General features: G+C 40.0%; 1 protein-coding gene across 4 annotated transcripts in view; it reads left to right on the plus strand.

Annotated features, from left to right (window-relative positions):
• Window positions 1-19,790, plus strand: part of LOC129022787 (cytospin-A-like) — a 109,464-nt gene that overhangs the window by 22,734 nt on the left and 66,940 nt on the right. For all 4 annotated transcript variants that reach the window (XR_010125886.1, XM_063662857.1, XM_063662855.1 and 1 more), the window contains one exon: window positions 10,043-10,232. Coding sequence is in view for 3 of the 4 variants with exons in the window: in XM_063662857.1 (XP_063518927.1) it covers window positions 10,080-10,232 (153 nt within the window). In the remaining variant the exon portion in view is untranslated. The remainder of the gene's footprint in view (window positions 1-10,042; window positions 10,233-19,790) is intronic.

Raw genomic sequence — 19,790 nt, forward strand, 5'->3', positions numbered from 1 at the left:
ACCCTGTGCCAGGGCTGAAGGTGCTTCTCAGCCAGGGAACGGCCTTGGAGCTCCCTTGTGGTTTCCAGGACAATTTGTGTTGTCCTCTAATCAGGGTGGATCCTTCTGGATGCAGTATGACAGTAAGATAAATTTATAATGTCCTTTTGGCATATTTCTGAAACTTGATTGGTGTGTTTTTCATGGGTGGATGGTTGGTGAGGGTGGGGTTTCTGAACCACTGAAATAAGTTGCCATCCCTGACCTTGGACTGTTATACCATTTTTCCTTTGACCTTTGATCTGTGATGAAATAACTTGTGGAAGTGGGATATCAGGAGTTATGTTCTTGTTGGTTTACACATGTTATTTTTTAAAAGAACTCTATAAACTAGATTTTATCAGTTTTTTATAGGAGAAGAAACAGATTTGCAGATACATAAAGTGATTAAGTGATTTGTCCAGAGTCACCCAACTTGGATGGCAGAACTGGAGCTTGAACCCAGGTCTCTTGACCTTTAAGTTCAGTTCTCTACTCACTGTATGGGAGACCTGGAAGGAGATTCTTTTGGTGTGTCACATAGCCTTACCATTGCTTTGTCCTATGTAACATCATCAGTTATGTGAATTATCTGACATTACAAGAGTCAGAAGGTGTCGTAGAGGTGCCTTAGAATCCAACTTCCTTTTTATTGTAGATGAGAATACTGGGTGGCCAAGTGACTTAGATTGAAGACAGCACTTGTTAGAAGGAAGACTAATGGGTTTTGAGTGAAAGTCAGAATTTAAAAGTATCCTAAAGGCTGGAACCTTGGGTGTTGATTTACCAAATACGAATTTTAACAGATAAAGGTTTAGATTTTTTAGAATACAGATTACACAGCACTGAAGAGGAAACGCTGGGCATGGTGGTTTGCTCCTGTAATCCCAGCAACTTGGGAGGCTGAGGCGGAGCTCAGGCTGTAATGTGCTATTATAGAGAAAAAAAATTAAGAAGAAAAGGAAAGAAGTGGGATGTTGCTTACTGTACAGTTTTTCAACATTTCTGCATGTTTGTAAAATTTCATAATAAAACGTTAGGGGAGGCTGGGCACGGTGGCTCATGCCTATAATCTCAGCACTTTGGGAGGCCGAGGCAGTCGGATCACGAGGTCAGGAGATCGAGACTATCCTGGCCAACATAGTGAAACCTCATCTCTACTAAAAGTACAAAAATTAACGGGGCATGGTGGCACGCGCCTGTAGTCCCAGCTACTTGGGAGGCTGAGGCAGGAGAATTGCTTGAACCCGGGAGGCGGAGGTTGCAGTGAGCCAAGATCGTGCCACTGTACTCCAGCCTGGCGACAGAGCGAGACTCCATCTCCAAAACAAAAAATAAGAGGGGGATAAAAGAGAAAAGTAGCTTAGCAACAGTTTGTGTGGTAAAAGACTTGAAAATAGTAGATAACCATGAACTTATGAGCCTCTGGAAGCTCCTAGAAAAGCAGATTTTTTTTTTCTTAGATTAAGGTAGCAGCTCAGTTTCTAGATGGAGGGAAATAATAGTCTTGCTGAGTTCTGTGCTTGCCAGATCAGATCTGTCTTGTATCTGTGCCCACTTCCGAGGTTATACTTTGTTATACTTTGATGCCTGTTGTACTTTGATGCCAGTGGATACAGGGTACTGAAATCTGGAGGAGTGGATGGGGAATGTGTGGTGCTGACTTGGAAGAAGGGCCAATTTAGGGAAGCTCCATGGTGGTCTTCAGATATTGGGGGAGTTGTGGAGTAAGAGTGGTACTTTTATTTTGAATATAAAGCTTAGATTAAGGGAGAGCAAAGACATTACAGGGAATTAGATGCCTATTCTGTTTTCCTCATCCCTGACCCTCCCATTCTGTATCTTCAGTACAGCAGCGCAGGTTAGTCTTTGGGAACTGCAAGTCAAGTTATAGGACTGCACGGCTTTTATTCACCGTCCTGTGTCACATGAAGTCCGGGGCTTGACTGGTCTTCTGGCCCTTGCCGACCAGTCCTCATTTTGACATGTCTGTATTGTAGCCATACTGTATTCTAGCCAAGTCATTAGAGTTCTTCAGTTGAACCTGTGTTTACTCTCATACCTTTGAGGTGTACCTCCTACTTTGTTGCCCAAAGTAAGGCAGAATTGGGGATCTTTCTGCTTCCATTGTATCCTGTACATATACTTGCCCTGTGTTTTGTTTTTAAAGTAGATTTATAAAGGATGGGGACCTGTTTTGTTCATTTACATGTCCTGTTTATTCCTGTAGACTGTGAACTCCTTGAAAGTAGATATTTTTGTCCTAGTCCTTTTGAGATGGAGTCTCGCTCTGTCGCCCAGGCTGGAGTGCAGTGGCACGATATCGGCTCATTGCAACCTCTGCCTCCCGGGTTCAAGCAATTCTCCTGCCTCAGCCTCCCGATTAGATGGGATTACAGGCACGCACCACCACACCCAGCTAATTTTTTATATTTTTGGTAGAGACAGGGTTTCACCATGTTGGCTAGGCTGGTCTCAAACTTCTGACCTCAAGTGATCCACCTGCCTCGGCCTCCCAAAGTGCTGGGATTAGAGGCATGAGCCACTGTGGCTGGCCTGTCCTAGTCTTCATATGCCCATATATTTGAGCCCTCCTTGACTAGGTTCCCAGAGAATTGGTGCTTGGCTTGCCTGGACACGGAATAAACATTTATTGATAAATAAATGTGCCCACAATGACTTGCCTCATAACTTTTTAGTAGTCAGGATCCTAGCACAGTAGACTTGTAACTACAAGAGTATTTTTTTGTCGATGTTGCACATAGAGTTTCCTGTAAAATGGCTTCCGAGATATTTTTCATTTCTAGTAAAGAATCTGTGAGTTGATTTTTAAATAGTATTATGTCTACCTTATGTGGAAGGTAAGAGATAGCCCTTTGTTTTCCTCAGGAGGTTTTAATTATGTGATGTCCTTGTAGAACTAAAGGAAACTCTGGAGCTTCCTCTGTGGCTGTGAATGTGTAATTAGCTTTGGACAGGGCTCCCAGAGCTGTGAACCCTGTCCTGAGGAGCACTGGGACATTCTAGTGAGCGTTCAGGCCACCCAGATTGCAGCCTCATAAATGAAGGGTTTATTTCTCTAATGAGAGTGGTTTGTGTCTCACCCAAATGATATTTTAATATTCAATTATGACAAATATTTTAAATTTAAAAGTAGATATATATAAATTAGTATGATTTTTAAAATAATTTCAATAATTGTTTAAAAAAGTAATTTTAGTACATTTCAATAATTTATTTTAGACTCAAGGGGTACACACACAGGTTTGTTGCATGGGTATGTTGCACGATGCTGAGGTTTGGGATACAGATCCCGTCACCCAGGTAGTGAGCATAGTTTTTCAACTCATGCCCATCCTTCATTCCCTTCTTCCAATTAGTATGATTACAACTAAGAATTTTACTTTTACAGCTCTAATTTAATACATATTGATCTAGACCTGGCAATAGATATTCTGCTCTAAGAAAGGTTTTATGTTAAATAATCAAAATAAAAAATTTTGATTAAGAATACCAGCACGGGCCCAGTGGCTCACAATTGTAATCTCAGCACTTTGGGAGGCCGAGGGCGGATCATCTGAGGTCAGGAGTTCGAGACCAGCCTGGCCAACCTGGTGAAACCTGTCTCTACGAAAAATACAAAAATTAGCCAGGCGTGGTGGCAGGCACCCGTAATCCCAGGTACTCGGGAGGCTGAGGGAGGAGAATCGCTTGACCCGGGAGGCAGAGGTTGCAGTGAGCCAAGATCGTGCCGTCGCACTCCAGACTGGGGGAGAAGAGCAAGACTTGGTCTCAAAAACAAAAAGTATACCAGCACTGATGACAACATTGGACAAGTAGACAAATCTAGAAGGGGCAGATTGAGCTGTGTAGTTTTAGTGTTGTCACAGTTTGTTTATATGTTGTGAAATATTCATTGAGATCAAAATCTGGCATTCCCAACTTGTGTTATGTGAGTATTGGAGGCCATATGGAGTGGCAGAAGTGAAGTGGGGTTTGAATTCAGACCGTTGTTCCTCAAGAATGAATTGACCTGGAGAGAATTACTTGCAATCTCTGATCCTTAGTTCCTTCATCTAGACATACCCACCTGGGATCATGTGAGGATTCAGTGAACTGTACAAGGTACTGCACAGGACATGGTGCTTGCTGCCTGGGAGAGGCTCAAGGCCTTCAGTGCCTATCCCTGTTATTTTGGGAGTAGTGCATCTATTTGATGTTCTTAAGAAACACTGTTTGACAAATACATGGGGCATACTTCATGGACTATTGTTGTTTCAGGATCCACAATGTTTTTATGAGGAGAGCTACTTTTTATTCCCCCAAACCTTGACTTTCCTGGACTAGAGGTCTCAGTGGTGTGTGCTGATGTGACACCCTTGAGCAAAGTTGGAGAAGAGATAGTGGTAATTTCCACCACTTCCCCTTCTCCAAGACACTGGAAGTGCTGTGAACTGTGCTCCTTCGCTCCTCTGCTCTGTAATCTCTGCCTGGGGGCTCTAGAGGGGCTCTAGGGAGGAGTGTCAGCCAGTGATTCCTCCTTCTCGACCAGGTGGGGACCCAGGATCTTCTGGTGAATTCTGATTTGTTTTTTTTTTTGAGCCTGAGGGTCATTTTAAGAATTTGTGGAAGCATTTGTGATTGTCTCAATGGTTGGTGGGTGCTATAGGCATTTATTTAATAGGTAGGGCCCATGGAATTCAAGGCTTAGTGTGGTGACAGTTCTGTAAAATAGAACTTTTCCTATGATCTGCACAGCTTTAGAATATCTTTTTTTTTTTTTTTTTTCTGAGACTGAGTCTTACTCTGTCACCCAGGACAGAGTGTAGTGGTGTGATCCCAGCTCACTGCAACCTGGGTTCAAGCGACTGTCCTGCCTCAGCTTCCCAAGTAGCTGGAATTAAGAGATGTGCCACCACGCTCGGCTAATTTTTGTATTTTTAGTAGAGGCGGAGTTTCACCATGTTGACCAGGCTGTTCTCCAACTCCTGACCTCAGGTGATCCATCCACCTCGGCCTCCCAAAGTGCTGGGATTACAAGCATGAGCCACTGTGCCTGGCCTAGAATATCTTGCTGAATAATTTATGTAGATAGAAAAAAACTGTTTAAGGCTGAACGTATAACTGAATTCCATTTTACATAAAGGATTTTTTTAAATGTAATTTAGTATAAATGGAAATTTCAGGAAATGGAATTAGTCTAGACTTTGAAGGGAAATTATCTCATCTTGTTCTTAGTTTTACTAAGTGTATTACTAGTCTTGGTTCTCTCAAGAAACAGAACCGATATATATATATATATATGTATGTCTCTCTCTGTATATATGTCTCCAGTAGGAAAGAGAGAGTGAGATATGTTTGTATATATAGTATATTTAACTATATTTAACCAATATGTATGATTGTATCACACGCATCCTATTGGTTCTGTTTCTCTGGAGAAAATATAAGTATTCAGCAGTTGCCCTTTATCTATGCTTTTGCTTTCCATGCTTTGAATACCTCATGGTCAACCACGGTCCGAAAATATTGAATGGAAAAATTCCTGAAACAAACAGTTGGCAAGTTTTAAATTGTGGACTGTTTGAATGACATGATGAAATCTTGTGCGGTCTCACTGTCACACCTGGAAGATGAGTCCTCACTTTGTCCGATGTATCCATGCTGTGTGTGCTGCCTGCCCAATAGACCGTTAGTCTTGGTTATCAGATTAACTGTCTGGTATCATAGTGCTTATTACCCTTATTTCACTTACTAATGGACCCACAGTGCAGGAGTAGTGATGCTAGCATATTGTATAATTGCTGCTTTTATTATTAGTTATTGTTGTTAATCTCCTACTGTGCCTAATTTATCAACTTAACTTTATCACAGGTGGTATGTATATACATGGTCCCCAACTTACTGTGGTTCAACCTAAGATTTTTCAACTTTATGACGGCGTGAAACTGTCACATTTTTAATGTAATGTATAATATTCAATAAATTACATGACGTGTTCAATACTTTATTATAAAATAGGCTTCGTGTTAGATGATTTTTGTCCACCTATAGGTTAATGTAAGTGGTCTGAGCATGTTTAAGATAGGCTAGGTAAGCTATGACGTTCAATAGGTAAAGTGTATTAAATGCATTTTTGACTTGTGATATTTTCAACTTAGGATATTTTTATTCCATCATAAGTTGAGGAGCATCTATATGTATAGGCAAAAACATAGTATATATGGAGTTGGGCAATATCTGCATTTTTAGGCATCCGTAGGGGTTCTTGAAACATATCCCCCTCGGATAAAGGGGGGAAGCATTCTATCTATAACAAGATCCTTATTAAAGGAATTGGCTCATGCAATTATGGAGGCCGAGAAGTCCCAAGATCTGCAGTTGGCCAGCTAGAGATCCAGGAGAGCTGATGGTGTCATTCTGATCTGGTTCTGAAGGCCTGAAAACCAGGAGAGCCACTGATGTAAGTTTCTGTCTGAAATCCAGCAGGCTTTAGACCCAAGGAAAACCAATGTTTGTTTCAGTTTGAGTCAGACGGCAAGTAGAGATGTCCCAGCTCAGCAGTCAGGCGGGAGGGGTTCCCTCTTACTTAGCCTTTCTGTTCTATTCAGGTCTACAGTTGATAAGATGAGGCCCACCCACATTAGGGAAGTTAATCTGCTTTAGACAGTCCATTGAGTAAAACATTGATTTCATCCAGAAACACCCTCAGAGAGACACCCAGAGTAATATTTGACCAAATGTCTGGGCACTCCATGATGCAGTCAGATTGACACATAAATTAACCATCACACTAAGAGTGATTTACCTTTTTAGGTAAATGAAGAATCAATCACATTATTGATAGCATTCATGATAGGTAGTGTGGTATCTGAGTTGCCAAAATGACATACCCAAGTGAAGAGTATTTGTAGCTGTGAAATTCAGTGATTCAACTTAGAGATGTGGATTTCTGACCCTTCTGCCTGAAAATTTACATATTGAAATTTATATTTATTTTATTAAAAATTGTTTTTATATTATAGTTGCTGTGTTAAGTAGATATTTTTGGAATATATATGTCATAAGTTATTTCTGAATTTTATTTCAGGATAGTAAAGGTATATTTTTAATAGTCTTTAAAGAACGGGGGTGAGGCATGGTGGTTCACACTTGTAATCCCAGCTATTCGGGAGGCTGAGGTGGCAGGATCCATTGAGCTTGGAAGGTCAAGGCTGCAGTGAGCCGTGACTGCACCACTGCACTCCAGCATGGGTGACAGAGTAAGACCCTGTCTTAAAAAAAAGGTGCGCAGTGGGTATTTGGGTCTGATATGGCTAAGAACCAGCAGTCTAAGTGATCTCAAGCTGCCAGCCTCCTTGAACAGTCTGCATCTCAGCATCTTTAAAGCTTTGACTGTGTTTCTTTTCTCCTCTTGGACCTCTGCAAAACCATAATCTTTCTCTTTATCACATATTTTACAGCGTTGGGATATATTTTCCAGAAGTCCTTGTTCGACTTACAATGTTATTTCATCATAAGTTTAGGAAAAACTTACGGTTGTTTTTTTTAAATTTTAGCTCTAATGATATGTAATTTATATGTCATACAATGCACTTATTTAAAGTGTAAAACTTGGTGGTTTTCAATATATTCACAGGATTGTGCAACTATCACCGTGATCTAATGTTAGAACTTTGCATCACTCCAAAAAGAAACCCTGTATCCATTAGTAGCCAGCCTCTATACTCCCTATCCCAACCCCTGGCAATCACTCATATTCTTTTTATCTCTATGGATTTGTTTCTGCTAGATAATTTGTACAAATGGAATCATATAATACATGGTCCTTTGTGGCCTTTGTGTTTTTTTGTTCTTTATTTTAAAAAAAACAACAGGATACATGTGCAGAACATGCAGGTTTGTTACATAGGTATACGTGTGCCATGGTGGTTTGCTGCACCTATTGACCCATCCTCTAAGTTCTCTCCCCTCATTCCCCACCCCACAACAGGCCCTGTTGTGTGTTGTTCCCTTCTCTGTGTCCTTGTATTCTCATTGTTCAACTCCACTTATGAGCAAGAACATGCAGTGTTTGGTTTTCTGTTCCTGTGTTTGCTGAGGATGATGGCTTCCAGCTTCATCCATGTCCCTCCAAAGGACATGATCTCATTCCTTCTTATGGCTGCATAGTATTCCATGGTGTATATGTACCACATTTTCTTCATCCAGTCTATCATTGACAGGCATTTGGGTTGGTTCCATGTCTTTGCTATTGTAAACAGTGCTGCAATAAACATACCGTGTGCATGTATCTTTATAGTAGAACGATTTGTATTCCTTTGAGTGTCTACCCAATAATGGGATTGCTGGGGTATTTCTGGTTCTAGATCCTTGAGGAATCACCATACTGTCTTCCACAATAGTTGAAGTAATTTACATTTCCACCAACAGTGTAAAAGCATTCCTATTTCTCCACAGCCTTGCCAGCATCTGCTGTTTCTTGACTTTTTAATCATTGCAATTCTGACTGGCATGAGATGTTATCTCATTGTGGTTTTGATTTGCATTTCTCAGATGATCAGTGATGTTGATATATAGACCAATAGAACAGAACAGTGATGTTGATATATAGACCAATGGAACAGAACAGAGACCTCAGAAATAACACCACACATCTACAACCATCTCATCTTCAACAAACCTGACAAAAATAAGCAATAGGGAAAGGATTTTCTATTCATTAAGTGGTACTGGGAAAACTGGGTAGCTGTATGCAGAAAACTGAAACTGGACTCCTTCCTTACACCTTATAAAAAATTAACTCAAGCTGGATTAAAGACTTAAATGTAAAACCCAAAACCATAAAAATCCTAGAAGAAAACTTAGGCAATACCATTCAGGACATAGGCACGGGCAAAGACTTTCATGACAAAAACACCAAAAGCAATTGCAACAAAAACCAAAATTGACAAATGGGATCTAAGTAAACTAAAGAGCTTCTGCACAGCAAAAGAAACTATCATCAGAGCAAACAGGCAACCTACAGAATGGGAGAAACTTTTGCAATCTACCCATCTAACAAATGTCTAATATCCAGAATTTACAAGTAACTTAAACAAATTTACAAGAAGAAAACAACCCCATCAAAAATTGGGCAAAGGATGTGAACAGACACTTCTCAAAAGAAGACATTTACGTGGTCTTCTTTTACTTGGTGCAGATGCTCCTTTATTTAACATGGGGTTACATCCTATAAACCCCTCATAAGTTGACAATGTCATGTGTTGAAAATGCATTTATTGTACCTAACATACTGAACATCGTAGCTTAGCCTAACCTACCTTAAACATGGTTGGAACACTTAAATTAGTCTACAGTTAGACAGAATCATCTAACACAAAGCCTATTTTATAATAACGTGTTGAATATCTTATGTAGTTTATTGAGTACAGTACTGACAGTGAAAAACAATGGTTGTATGGGTACTCTAAAGTGTGGTTTCTAAAGGTTTATTGCTTTCACATCATTGTAAAGTTGAAACATTGTAAAGTTTAAAAATAGTAAGTCGGGGTCATCTATGTATTGTTTTCAAGGTTCACCCGTATTATAAGATATGTCAGGGCTGGGCACAGTGGCTCACGCCTATAATCCCAGCACTTTGGGAGGCCGGGGCGGGTGGATCATGTCAGGAGATCGAGACCATCCTGGGTAACATGGTGAAACCCCGTCTCTACTAAAAATACAAAAAATTAGCCGGGCGTGGTGGTGGGCGCCTGTAGTCCCAACTACTCGGGAGGCTGAGGCAGGAGAATGGTGTGAACCCAGGAGGCGGAGCTTGCAGTGAGCTGAGCCGAGATCGCGCCACTGCGCTCCAGCCTGGGCGACAGAGCGAGACTCCGTCTCAAAAAAAAAAGAATTTTTCAACTTTTCTGTAGTGACATCTAGCTTTCAGTTTTATCACATGGTAAAATTCTTCAGAAACAAACTTCTAAAGCACTTCCTTCCAGTTATGTTCTCAGTGTAATGCCATTTTTTCCCACAGATTTGCTTGTAAATGCATCACGAAGAGGCAGCTCAGAATGAAGAAAGCAAGCAGGAGTGTTGGCTCAGTGCCTAAAGTGTCTGCAGTAAGTAAAACGCAAACAGCAGAAAAAATTAAACCTGAAAACAGCTCTTCAGCATCTACGGGAGGCAAACTTGTAAAACCTGGAACAGCAGCATCATTGTCAAAGGTATTCATGTGATGTTTGAATACATGATGGGTTTTTGGAGGACTGAATTTAAATATGATGTTTAATATATTAAATGAGCATTCTTAGGGGTGTGCCCTCTTCTGGTGCTGGGAACACTTGGCCTTTGAACAGAGCTTACAGTGGGGTGGACCTAATTGCTGTTTTTGATCTGTCTTTTTGAATGAAACCAGACAATAGGCTTGTTCATGAAACAATAATTGAGCACCTGCCTTGTGCAGGATGCTGTGATTGTGTGAGCTGGAGGTACAGTCTGCCTTCAGGGAGCTTGTGGAGGAAAGGATGGAGGCAAGGCACAAACATGAATAATGAAAATACCCAGGGAGAATGTCAGATACCCTGGGAGAGCAGTAAAGCATTGTGAACAGTTTCAGGTAAGTAAATATTGTTTCAAGCCTGGGAAGGTTTTATGAAAAGGTCATGTGAGTCAAGTCTGGCAGTCCTGTGACCCCTAGACGGGTGTTTTTATCTGCCTGTCTCCCTCACCTTCACCACCACAAATTGCTGTTCTTCTGGCAGCTGGTCCACGATGATGATGATGATTATTATTACTACCATTTTTTTAAAAAGAGATGAGATATTATTATTACTATTACCATTTTTTTTTTTTAAATAGATGAGTTCTGTGTTGCCCAGGCTGGTCTCCTGGGTTCAGTGGATCCTCCTGCCTCAGCCTCTCGAATAGCTGGACTAGGGGTGTGCGTATGCATGCACAACTGGAAACATGATCTGTTCATTCTAGGCAGGGCCCTGATAGATCATGGCTTAATTATTTTAAGAAGGAACTCAGGAACAGCCAATGAGGAACTTCCTGATATGTGTAGAAAGATCTAACAGGAAATGCTGGTTTTTCTATTCTAAGGTTGTTGGAACTGAACCCAGGCTTATTCCCTTGGCTCGGAGATGCACACAGATTTTCTCCTTGCTATGGCCCTGATGAATTGTTAGGTATCATTCTGTGACCTGGAGGATGGTACCAGGAATAGACCCTTGCCCAGCTTCCATTGTCTCAGTGAACACACTGAATCATTTTGTTGGTGGCAGTGCTGCTGCTCTTTGGTGTAAGACAGGTGGCATTTTCTGACCTAACTGGTTATTCAGTTGCTGGGGCTCTCTTTGGCGTGGAGTGCCTGTGTGACTAGGTGACCTGTTATGTATGTGACTGGAAGAACAGGTTGAAATGTTGGCATTAGATGTGCACTGCTGCCTTCCTTCTGTGGCCTCTTCATCAGAGGCAGGCAGTGTCTTTGGAGGTTTACTATGGAATGTGCACTGAGCAGGCATGTTACATCTTCTGAGTCTTGGATCTGGAGTTGCTGGGAATTTGGTCTTGAACAGTGAGTACTTTTCCACTGTAAAGCAAAACTGTACACTTACTCTTGCCAGCACATGCCAGCTGTCCATAGCTTTGGCTCTGCTGCGTTGACAAGTTTGTTTAAGTAGGGGGTGTCTGTGTGTGTGTGTGTGTGTGTGTGTGTGTGTATAGCAGGAAGGTCAGGGCAGAGGTAAAGCTATTTGGCAACACTTTTCCTGGAGTGGAGCAATTGCCTTCACCTAAGAGAGGGGAAGGAAAAAGTCATTAAATGGAGATTAAAGTAAAAACAGAGAAGGAAAGAAGAAAATAGTGAAAAAAAAAGGAAAACATTGAAGGGCTTTGAGACCCCACAGTGTTATTTTATTTTTCTAACATTTTTTTTTCCTGTGCTTCTCTGGCATCTAGATACTTCCTACAATTTGAATTCCTTTAACTGTCATGGAGCATTGATGATTAGCCAGATGAATGAAGTGTTTGGCTTAATTATTGAGACAGCATGTGCACACACCCATTCATTTATGGACACCCACACCTGTGTGTCTGTCACTGCACAATATTCTCATGACTCTCTTCTTGTAGTGATAGGGTACAGGATATGCATTTCTTCACCTCTCATTTCAAGTATTGTTTGAGGCTAGATGTAGTTGAGGGTTAAGGGGAAGGACTCTTTTGATCCAGAACACTTCACTGCTGGTTGGAGCTTTTGTAAATACAAAACACTACTGCTGCTCACAGTGAGTTTTGGGGACATTATTCCCACTTCTGTCAGGAGCTGTGTCATTGGGCTTGCAGCCTTTGTATGCTTAATTCTCCTTTGTCACAGTCAGTGGAGAGGATTATTTTCCATGTAGAGAGGGTTTCCTGCATGCCTACACTTTGCAGGGTTCACTTACTGTTCAGGTGTTCATGATTAGTTCTTTTGAAGTAATATACTTTTCCATTATACCGATGATAATTTTTTCTAAAAATTACAGACATGAATTAATAAGCTTCAGTTAGAATCTATAATTGATAACTCTCCATGATTATTTGTGGTCATACAGTGTAAACGTTTGTTAATAGTATGTACAATCCACCTCTGAAACTTGAAAGGTAAAATTTGATAACAAATCTTCAAATTTGAGAGAAAGATACATGTGAAACTTGGGCTTGACCTTGAGAAGTATATGTACCTGGTTGTAGTATTTCATTATTTGTGTCCAGAATGCTTGTACCAAATTATTTGCATTTTGCATCAGTTACAAAGAGTAGGCTGAACATTTATTCCTTCATCAGTTTCATGTTTTTAGACTTACCGATGGGGGATGTTTATGTGTGGGAATGCACATGCCTTTACAGAATTTTGTAGCAAAAATTAAAAGAAATAGGGAAAAATAGCAGAGAGCCTGCTAGTAGCTTATGGTAAAAGGTAAGTTGGAAAATGCAGAGTTGTGTTTTGTTTTGTTTTTACTTTTTTTGTTGAAGTAAAACATATGTACAGCAAAGTCCACAAAGCATAGGTGTTGAGCTTAGTGAATCATCACAAAATGAAACATACCCTGCAGTCACCACCTAGTTAAAGAAACAGAACATACGTGCCCCTCAGAAGCTTCCACCGTGCCTCTGCTTAATCATTGCCCTTCCTGTCCTCCCCAAAAGTAACTACCATTCTAACTTCTAGCACCAGAGATGATTTTTGCCAGTTTTTGATCTTTACAGGAACGTAGTCATACACTGTGTTCTTTTTATGTGTGTCTGGTTTCTTATCCGTACTGTTGCATCTAGCAGCGGTCACTTCCTTTTCATTGCTGGTTAGTAATCCATGGGATGAATATACCACAGTTTGTTCATCTCTTGTACTATTGGCAGACTTTTACTACTATTGGCAGACTTTTAGAGTTTCTTCTCTGTGGCTATGAGTGTTATTGTTATGAACATTCTTATACGTGTGTATTAATACACATGTGCACCCATTTGTGTTGGTTCTAGAACGAGGAGTGAAATTACTGGACCATAGAGTATACCTATGTTCAGCTTTAATATTATAGATAGAAGAAAATCATTTCTCAAGGTGGTTACCAGTTTACACTCCTGGTTACTTCACATTCTCTCCTGTACTTAAATTGTTATTCCTTTCATGTTAAGCACTCACGGATGTATAAAGGGATGGAGCAGTGGCATTAATTTGCATCGTTACCAGTAAGATTGAATACCTTTTCATACGATCTTTTTTTTTTTTTTCATACGATCTTTTTTTTTTTTTGAGATGGAGTTTCACTCTTGTTGCCCAGGCTGGAGTGCAATGGCGCCATCTCCACCTCCCGGGTTCAAGTGATTCTCCTGCCTCAGCCTCCCGAGTAGCTGGGATTACAGGCATGTGCCACCACGCCTGGCTAATTTTTTGTATTTTTAGTAGAGACGGGGTTTCTCCATGTTGGTCAGGCTGGTCTTGAACTGCCGACCTCAGGTGATCTGCCCACCTTGGCCTCCCAAAGTGCTGGAATTACAGGCATGAGCCACTGCACCCGGCCTTATACATTTTTTATGTGCTCAGTGGACATTTAGACCCACTTCTATGAAGTGCCTGTTCAAGTCACTTGCCCATTTTTCTGTTGTCTTTTTTTTTTCCGAACTTTTTTTTTTTTTTATTGTGGAAAAATGCATACAACATTCATCACCTTGGCCTTTTAATTTTTAATTTTAATTTTTTAATTTTTTTAAGAGATGGAGTCTCACTCTGTTGCCTGCCCAGGCTGGAGTGCAGTGGCGTGATCCTAGCTCACTGCAGCCTTGAACTCCTGGGCTCAAGCAGTCTTCAGGCTTCAGCGTCCTGTGTAGCTGGAATTACAGATGTGTGTCACCATACCCAGCTAATCAAAACAAAAATTTTTTTAGAGGCAGGGTCTCACTTTTTTACCCTGGCTGGTCTCTAACTCCTTGGCCTCAAGTAATTCTCCTGTGAAGGTGGGATTTTAGGTGTGAGCCACTGTGCCCAGCCATCTTAACAGTTTTTAAGTGTGCAGTTCAGTTCCATTAAATACATTCACATTGTTGTGCAACCGTCATCACCATCCATCTCCAGAACTTGTCATCTTGTTAAACTGAATCTCTGTACCCATTATATAATGACTCCACATTCCCTCTTCTCTCCAACACCTGACAACCACCACTCTACTTTCTATCTCTGTGAATTTCACTGCTCTAGCTACCTTATATAAGTGGAATCATACACCACTTGTTTTGTGTCTGGCTTATTTAACTTAGCATCATGTCCTCAAGGTTCATCCATGTTGTAGCATGTGTCAGAATTCCTTCTGTTTTTAAGGCTCAATGGTGTTCATTGTATGTATATGCTATATTTTGTTTATCCATTCATCTGTCAGTGAACACTTGGGTTGCTTCCACCTTTTGGCTACTGTGGATAGTGCTGCTATAAATATGAGTGTACAAAGATCTCTTCAAGGCCCTGCTTTCAATTTTGGGGGGGTATATACCCATGGGTGGAATTGCTACATCATATGGCAAGTCCATTTTTAATTCTTTAAGGAACTGCCTATTGTTTCTCACTGCTAGCAGCTACACCATTTGCAGTACATAAGGGTTCCAATTTTTTCACGTCCTCTGCAATAGTTGTTATTTTGTTTTTTGATAGTATCCATTCTAGTGGGTGTGAGAGGGTACAGTGTCATTTTGCACTGATTTGTGGTTCTTTACCTCTTCTAGATGTGAGCCCTTTATCATTTATACATGCTGCACGTATATTCCCCCACTCTGCCTTGCTTTCTCTCTCTTCTCTCCCCTCCCCTCCCCTCCCCTCCACTTCATAAAGGTATGATACCTTTAAAGGTATCTTCATGAACAGCAGTTATTTATTTTAATGTAGCCCAATTTGTTAATCTTTTCTTTATGGGGTATGTGTGTCTGTGTGTATATGTGAGTGTGTATGTGTGTATGTATGTACGTGTATATGTGTATGTGTTTTGTTTAAGAAATCTTAACCCATCCCTAGGTCAAATGAAATAGTTGCCTATGTTTTTTTCTTTTTCTTTTTGTAGAAACAAGGTCTCACTATGTTGCCCAGGCTTGTCTCAATCTCCTGATTGCAGGAGATCCTTCTGCCTCACCCTCCCAAAGCCTTGGGATTATAGGTGTGAGCCACCATGCCTGGCCCCTATTTTTTTTTTTCTAAAAGTGTTTTTCTAAATTTCCTGTTTAGATCCTCAATCTGTCTGGAAATAATCATGTAAAATCTTTTTATTTTGAAATAATTTTAGACTTACAGAAAAGCTGAAGGACTAGTACAAAGAATTCCAGTATACTCTATCAGTATTCCTCATATGTTAACCTGTCATGATTATCACTTTCCTGTATATACCATGTATACACACATAGTTTTTTTGGGGGTGGGGGGGCTGTTTCAGCATGAACTATAGACATAATGCTCCTTTACTGCTGAATATTTCAGTGTGTATTTCCAGAAAAATAAGGACATTCTTTTTTATAACCATAGTAATAACATTGATAGGATGCTAGTATCTAATGTATAACCTTTCATTAAATTTCGCCAGTTGTGCTAATTTCAGATACAGCAAAAGAGGAAAAAAAAATCTGTTTTCTGGCCCAGGATCCAATCCAGGATTATATATTGCATTTAGTTGTTATGCTCCTCATACTCTTTAAATTTGGAATAGTTTCTCACTCTGTCTTTTATCACCTTGACATTTCTAAAGAGCGAAAGGCTTCCATGTTTTCCATTGTGGGGGATGTTAACTTCCTTGGGCTAGGCTTCTCCACTGTCAGGTTACTGTGTTCCCTCTTGTAATTAATAAGTAGCTTGTCAGAGATACTTTGAAACTTTGTACATATATCTATCCTTTTTTTCACTAGACTTTTCACCCTGGTTTTAGCATTTTTTTGGATAGTTCTTTCCCAAATCAGTTAGTATTGTGATTTTTGCCACATGGCAATTTTCTAATTCCGTCATTCCTTCTACATGTGTTAGTTGGCATTCTGCTACAAGGAAGAGTTTTCACTTTCCCTTGGTTTATATATTCATTTATATTACTGTAAATTCATAGATTCTTAGTGGGGTATAAATTATTAGGATCATTTAGTTTTATGCCTAGATTATCCCTGATTTGTCCACTGGGAGCCCCATCAAGCTGGTTCCTGTGTCCTTTTGACATGTTCCTATTACTCTTTGAGCACTTCCTTCATTTCTGGCACAATAAGTTTTGTACCTTTTCAGTCCCAGCCCTAGAATCAGCCATTTCTTCAAGGAGGCCTTGTTCTTTTTAGTGGAGGATAGTACTTAAAAACCAAGACCTGGAGGTTAGATGTGTTCATTGCTTTTGGGACACACACACACACACACACACATATCTGTGTCAATTTCTGTAGCTGTATCTATTAAAATGTGTGAGTTCACACTGATATTTCCAATTCCATTGACTTAAAAGGTTCATAACAGCCTTTCCACATCCTATAATTGTAATCCATTTATCCAACACTGAAACACCTGGCTTCTACAGCCTATATTTACTTATTTTCTCCACTCTAGAATGTACAGAAAATAGTTTTAGAATTATCTGTACAACTGTGAAAAACAATTTATCAACTGAAGTTCAATTTTTTTTTTTTTTTTTTTTTTTGAGAGTCTAGCTCTGTCGCCAGGCTGGAGTACAGCGGCGAGATCTCGGCTCACTGCAACCTCCGCCTCCCGGGTTCAAGCGATTCTCCTGCCTCAGGCTCCTGAGTAACTGGGATTATGGGCACATGCTGCCACACCCAGCTAATTTTTGTATTTTTAGTAGAGATGGGGTTTCACCATGTTGGCCAGGCTGGTCTTGAACTCCTGACCTCGTGATCTACCCACCTCGTCCTCCCAAAGTGCTGGGATTACAGGCGTGAGCCACTGTGACTGGCCTGAAGTTCAATATTTGCATACTTTTGTCTTTGGCTTGACAGTTTGAGGATTTATGGTCAAAATACTACCGTGTTGAAAAAATACTTGGGTTGTGTTGTTCATTTGAAATACGGTTAGTCTGTTTGTTCCTATCCTATTCCATTTTAGGTTTCTCCTATCTTTATTTATTTGTTTATTTTCAGCATATGAAACACTAACATGGCTCCACGAGTCAGAACTATATGAGAAGATATGTTCAGAAAAGTGCCCCTCCCCTCCCCTGTTCCCTCTTACTCAGTTCCCACCCATCCCAGAGGTTAACAGGCAATTTAGTTTTTGTTTATTCTTCTCATGTTTCTTTTTGCATAAATGAGCAAATACACATTTTTTACATCCTTTTTTACACAAGGTGGCAAAATATATTCTTTTGCACTCTGTTAATCTTTTCACTTAATGTACTCTAGAAATCTCTCTCCATACCAATTGGTAGCAGTCTTTCTTATTTTTTGTTGCTGTTTAATACCTCATTGTATTCACTAAAGTGTACTTCATATGCTTTCCTGCGTATATATAGGCATTTAAGGCGTACCAGTATTTTGCAATAAAAAACAATGCTGCAGTGAATAATTAGCCATGTGCATATGTATTTTTGTATTATTGGAGGTGTATCTTCAGGTTAAATTCCTAGAAGTGAAGTTGCTGGGGAGAAGGTAAATACATGTGTAACTTTGTTAGATATTGCATGATTCCTTTCATAAGGCTTATGTCAAGGTGCATCCCGTCAGCAACTAAGGAGAGTGCCTGTTTCCCCATATTCCTCCCAAAAGAGCATGTGTACCAATCTGTCAAGTGACAAGTGCTGCTTAATTTGCATTTCTCTCATTATGAGTTAGGTTGATCATCATTTTCTCTCTCTCTCTCTCTCTCTCTCTCTGTGTGTATGTGTGTGTGTAAACTGATTGTGTGATTCATTCATTTTGTTCATTTTTCTGTCTTTTTTTCGTCTTTTCCCCCTCAATTTTAAAGCATTCTGTGTTAGGGACCTTAACCATTTGTTTGTGAGATATTGCAAATATACTTTCCCAGTTTTTTATGTTCTAAAATTCTATTTATGATGGTTTTTTGGTCGTACAAAACATTTTAACGTTTTTTTAATTAAAAGGATTTTTTATTTTTAAGATTTTAATTTTTATGTAGTCACATCGATCAAATCTTTGTTTTACAATTTTAGATTTAAAATCATAGTTAGAAAACCTTGGACTTTATGTTTGATATGGTGTGAAATAGGTCTCAGCATTTATTTTTGCCCCCTTGGTGTGTGCACTTGACCTAGCACCATTTTCTGGAAAACTCTTGTTTTCTCCCTTGCTGCCTTGGTTATAAATCAAGTGTCTATAAATATGCAGTTTCCTTATGGACTCTGTTTCACTAGTTTATTCTTGTTCCAGCACTGTACTGTCTTAATTATTATAAGTGCAAAGTTTATGATTTGGTGCCCTTATGTATATTTAACTTTGTCATTAGCCAAAGGCAAATTGTAACCAGAGAAGTGTGATGAGTAGTCCACTTTGACATGACAATGTAGGGTGGTTTTCAATGTAATTATTGTCAAATGGAAGAATTTAACTTATGGAGGAAGAAAGATTAGTTCAAAGATAATTTTACTTTTATTAGCAGGATACAAAAGAAGACTGAAAATATAAGAATGTGTTGAGTTTATTTACTGGCTATTTACTGGCTAATAGAGGAGGGACAAATTGGCAGGAAAGTGGCATGACTTTCATTGTGTGACTTCGGCATCATAGTTGATGGCCAGTTTTTGTGAACAGAAACAAGTCTTAAAAGTATGAACAGGCCAGGCATGGTAGCTCACACTTGTAATCCCAGCAGTTTGGGAGGCCGAGGTGGGCAGATCACTTGAAGGCCAGGAGTTCGAGACCAGCTTGGCCAACGTGGCAATACCCCATCTCTACTAAGAATATAAAAATTAGCTGAGCATGGTGGCGCATGCCTGTAGTCCTAGCTACTCAGGAGGCTGAGGTGGGAGAATCACTAGTACCCGGGAGGTGGAGATTGCAGTGAGCCGAGATCATGCCAGTGCACTCCAGCCTCAGTGACAGAGTGAGACTTTGTCTCAAAAAAAAAAAAAAAAAGAATATGAACAGTCCTTGAAATTAATGCAGTGTTTCCCTCTCTTTTTATGTATTCTAGATTTCATAATGTAACAGCCCTTAATTACCAGAGTTGAATTCTGTTTAATTCATTGAAAATATTTATTCCTTTTTCTGCCTCTTTTTTTGGGGGGTGGGTGGGGACAGGGTCTCACTCTGTTGCCTAGGCT

The sequence above is a fragment of the Pongo pygmaeus genome, chromosome 23 (assembly GCF_028885625.2).
Source record: "Pongo pygmaeus isolate AG05252 chromosome 23, NHGRI_mPonPyg2-v2.0_pri, whole genome shotgun sequence".
In the NCBI taxonomy this organism is placed as follows: Eukaryota; Metazoa; Chordata; class Mammalia; order Primates; family Hominidae; genus Pongo; species Pongo pygmaeus.